This window comes from Dictyostelium purpureum (genome assembly GCF_000190715.1).
Source record: "Dictyostelium purpureum unplaced genomic scaffold DICPUscaffold_534, whole genome shotgun sequence".
Lineage (NCBI taxonomy): Eukaryota > Evosea > Eumycetozoa > Dictyosteliales > Dictyosteliaceae > Dictyostelium > Dictyostelium purpureum.
In genome coordinates, this window is record NW_003519868.1 from 11424 (window position 1) to 16261 (window position 4838).

Consider the following 4838-nt stretch of genomic DNA (forward strand, 5'->3'; position numbering starts at 1 on the left):
TTATTATTATTATTATTATTATTATTATTATTATTATTATTATTATTATTATTATTATTATTATTATTATTATTATTATTATCTAAGTTATAATTTTTTTTATTTAAAATTTTATTTTTTTTATCCATTTCATCTTTTAAAATTTTATCTTGAATATTTTCGTTAAATATAAAATATAATAGTGACTCTATATCCTGTGATAATGGTTGTTGGTCTGGTTCATTATTTATAATGTCATTGATCATTGTTTCTTGATACTTTTGAATAAAGTGATTAATTTGGTCATCGTTTAGGTATGTGGTATTGATATGAGAAAGGAATTGAAGTAATGAGGCGTTGTATCTTTTTAATAATCTATACTCTGAAAATATGATTTTAATCATTTTGTATTTTCCCAAATCTTCAAATGATTTTAATAACGATAGCAGTGCTTCTTGTGAGAGGGATTTACTTGAAAATGCACCTTTGTGGTGAAGTCTTTCTATTAAATTTTTATTTCCTGATTGATAGAGTAATATTACAATTGAGTCTTTTAACAAATCACCACTAACGGAATTTAATCTATAGTGATAAAGAACACTTTCCCATTTTAAAAAGTTTTCGAGTGGCGGTATTGGGTACATTTTAGAGTAAATCATTAGACCAATTCTTAAGCAGTAGGGGTTCTTTCTTGGGATTGTCTGAAATAAACCATAGGCCTCTAGAACCTCACCCTTTTTAAGGAGTGAGAGCATAGCCATATTAGCAATCTCTATGGGTAAATGGTATTTTAATGAAGCTGGTATTGAATAGGGACGTTTGATGTTTGCTAAAGTATCGTACATTGTTTTGACCGATTTGCTTGATGATAATGTGCAATTTTCATATAAGGATTGAATTAAGAGTGGACTAACCTGTTTAAAAGAAGAAGATACATCACACACCGATAAATGAGCACTTAGCTTTTTTACCACCTGACCGTCTATTGTAAGATTGAGACCAATAAATGGTTTTGAATATAAATTGTATGTTAACTTTTCCAATACCATATTTGCCATTTCAAATTGATTTCTATTTACAAGGCCAAACAATATAAATGTTAACAACTCATTATTAGAGTGCAGTCCTTTCATTGTCTCTTCATTTATATAATTCTTTTCATTTATAAACACTCTTAAACCATTTTCAAAATCTTGAATAATTAAAAGCTGTGATGGGTAATGGTGGATCATCGGTTTAATAAAGTCTGGTACGCTGGTATTATACCAATGGGTATGGTCTACTTTTGAATTTGATTTAATATATTCTGATGCTAAAATTAATTGCTTCCCATTTGGTATTATTCTATTATTAAAATATACAGTTTCTAAATATTCTTTTAACGTATTGATTCTATTTGTATTATCTTTTGAACCTATAATATTTTTTGTTGATGAAATTAAAATTTCTAAATTATCATCAAAATATCTATTATCTTTATTTAAAACAATACTATTTTTATAATTGTGCTGAATATTATTACTATTATTTAAAATATTATAAATTGAATAAATATATTCATCATTTAAATTTTTTAAAAATCTTTCATTTTCTTTGGTATCGATATTATTATCATCTTCGTTGGTATTTATAGTACTATACAGCTCTATCCAGTAATTTAATAGTTGTTCATCTTTTTTAACTCTACTTGCATTACTTTTATTGATGTGGTATAAAAAAAAGCATTTGTATAAAAGTTTCTTTGTGATATTATTTTCTGTACCAATTGACAACCACTTTAATGCTAGATGATATCTATTGTAATGTAAAAACAACATTAGGGAATTGATAATTGTTTGCTCTTTAATATCTTGAAATGGTAACTTTGTAAACTCGTCTTGTAAACAATTTAAAATAACTTTGTAAACATCTTTCTCTGCTTCTTCATTCTCTTGGCTTTGCTCTTTAAATATAATCTGATTATTTGATTTTTGATAAACCTCATTATAAAAAATTAATTCTGAAAATATTTTTGAAACTTTATATTTATCATCATTATTGAAATCTTCAGATTCGTCATATGAATATATATTTGCCTCTAATGATTGATTATTGTTTATTATATTTAAAAGGTCATTTATTATTTTACCTATATAAAGTTTATTATTTGTTATTTTTGGTGATTGCATTATTATATTAAATAAATTTTGATATGTTTTTGTTATCTCTATTGAATTTGATGATAGTATTAAAAAAAGTAATTGTGGAAGTGATTCTTTTGATGATAATATTAAATTTGTTGATTCTAAATCTTCATCTTTTATCTCTGATTTAATTTGGTCATATAACTCTTTATATTGTTCTTTAATTTCGATGCTTGGTGGAATGTCAGGTGATAATAGTGTTGGTGTTGGTGTTGGTTTGGTCTTGGTGCTGGTAATGATGAAAAAGCCTTATTATTTTTTATATTTTCTGTAAAGTTTAAATGAATTTTTGGTTTTGGTTTTTGAAAAAAATTATTGAAATCTTCTATTTCATTATCTTTATCATTTTTATTATTTAAAGGGTGGCTATTATTGTTTTCTCGATTGATTTTCGGTTTTGGTTTTTGAAAAAAACCCTCAAATTCCCCTTTTGATGAATAAAAACGATATCCTGTATAGGTTTTAAATAAACGGTTTTTTACAAATCTTTTCTTTTTATTGTTTTTTCCAAAAATAAAAAAAAAAAATTAAAAAAATAAAAAAAATTAAAAATGCCATTGGGTTTTTTAAAAAAAAAAAAAAAAAAAAAAAAAAAAAAATCTTTTTTTTATTTTTTTATACAAATTAAGAACTTTTTATATATATTTTTGGTTTATTACTTATAATTTATTTAAAACAAAATGAATTTGATGGATTTAAAGATATTTATATAAATAATTTATAGATATTTATTAAAAATTATTATATTTCTATATTAATCAATAAAAAAAAAAAATAAAAAAAAAAATAAAAAATTATAAAAAATTTTTTTTAAAAAATATTTAAATTTTTTTTCGCATTTTATTTTTTTTGTTTTTATCATTTGTACATATATATAATCATTTAAAATGGGTGCTCAAGTATGTAACCATTTTTACCTTTCGATACTCTATCATATAGGACACTTTATCTTTAAAACATCTTATTCCTCCTTTTTAATTAGTAAAGTGCTTATTTATATCTAATATACTAATTCAATCAATTAACAATAATAAATAATAATTATAATAATAATAATAATAATTATAGCCACGTTATCAATATCCAAAAACTATTTATACTACTCCAGGCGGTAGGTTTATTTTTATATTGAATGTTGCAAAATCACTTAAATATAATATTAATTAAATTAATAAATATAGGTTACTGGTGTGTTAAACCACTTGGTTACAAGAGAAACTTCACCACTGCTATTGTCGGTGTTGCTGTTACTTTAGGTATTGCTTTTATTATTGGTTCAAGAATCGAAAGAAGACCATTAACTGGTCACCCATGTGCCCCAATTCCACCAACCCAACACGTTAACAAATACAGAGAAGTTGATGATCCATACTATTCAACTAAAGTTGCCAACAAACAATAAACAATATAGTAATAATTAATAATAAAATAAAATAAAATAAAATAAAATATAATATAATATAATATAATATAATATAATATAAAAAAAAAAAAAAAAAAAAATCTATATTTCTCATAAACTATGGAATATATTTTGTTTAAAATTCTATATCAAATATATTTATTAATTTTTTTTTTTTAGTTTTTTAATATGACAATGTTTTTTAATTAATTTTGTGAAGCATAAATTCCCTTTGGATTAAGTGATTTGTTTTTTCAACTAAATCAAGTAATTGGGTAACATTAGAGGCCCAACCATTTAATACTTTGTTTGGATCGTTGGTGGCAATAAATGTAGCAATACCGGCTGGTCTATCAATTTTGGCGAAAATAGTTTTGTTTGAAACTAAATCTGAAACAAACTTCTCTGATTCGTCTAATGAAAGATCCAATAATTCAGCAAGTCTTTTAGTTGAAATTTTTTGGTAATAAGTTGAAATAACACGAACATTCTAAAAAAAAAAAAATAAAAAAAAAAGTTAATATTAGGTTTATAAAATATTTAAATACAACTCTAACTTACATGTTCAATAACTCTCTTACGGAGATCATCCCAACAATTCTTTTCACCATTAAAGATTTTTTGAGTATTTAATTCTGCTTTATTAATTTCAAAGAAACTTGTCCATCTAATTAATTCAATGGTCTTAAATTGATTTAATAAATCTCTGTAAATAATTTAGAAATAAATAAAAATTAATATCAATATTTAAAATTTTATATAATTTAGATATATATCTACTTACTTATAAACTTGAATATCACCCAATGGTTTAAAACCATAAACTCTATTTAATAAATCTGATTGTTCATTTGATGATGGTGATAGAGTGACAAAGAGCGAGATTAATTTAAGAGTATCGTGTAATTGGGTAGTATCTTTTTGGATTGATGGAGTTTCATAGATTTGGAGATAACATCTAGCGATTTCTATATATTCACTTGAATGAGAATAATAACGTACCATTTGTTCATAATAAGCAACTTTGAGGTCTTGATTTTCATCTTCTAATAATGTTTTTCTATTTACCTTGTTACCAATAAGTTGTGCTCTAATAAAATCTTTATTGTTCATACAAAGACGCATTTGGTCAATAAAGAATGTAATCTTTTCTCTTTTATCCATAGTACTATAAGTTTCAACTTGAAGATCTTGGAGAATTTTAGCTGCTTCTGTAACATCACCTTCATCTTCTTTAATTTTTGATAATGTTTTAGTTAATCTAGCTCTTTCAT

General features: G+C 23.6%; 3 protein-coding genes across 3 annotated transcripts in view; 1 reads left to right on the plus strand and 2 right to left on the minus strand.

The window, feature by feature from the left end:
* DICPUDRAFT_159277 (uncharacterized protein) overlaps positions 1-2147 on the minus strand; it is a gene marked incomplete at both ends in the record, with an annotated part of 2386 nt that extends 239 nt beyond the window's left edge. Inside the window, 2 exons of the mRNA XM_003294252.1 lie at positions 187-361; positions 452-2147. Of these exons, the coding sequence (XP_003294300.1) occupies positions 187-361; positions 452-2147 (1871 nt within the window). The remainder of the gene's footprint in view (positions 1-186; positions 362-451) is intronic.
* Positions 2148-3049: 902 nt separating this feature from the next.
* On the plus strand, positions 3050-3564 carry DICPUDRAFT_159278 (uncharacterized protein; the record flags this gene model as incomplete). Its single annotated transcript, XM_003294249.1, has 3 exons — positions 3050-3061; positions 3231-3273; positions 3344-3564. The coding sequence occupies 3 exons, from the start codon at positions 3050-3052 to the stop codon at positions 3562-3564; spliced, it is 276 nt and encodes a 91-aa protein (XP_003294297.1).
* Positions 3565-3766: 202 nt separating this feature from the next.
* Positions 3767-4838, minus strand: DICPUDRAFT_84782 (uncharacterized protein; the record flags this gene model as incomplete). Its single annotated transcript, XM_003294253.1, has 3 exons — positions 3767-4054; positions 4126-4270; positions 4349-4838. Coding segments are annotated over 3 exons (923 nt in total), but the record flags the coding sequence as incomplete, so codon positions are not given.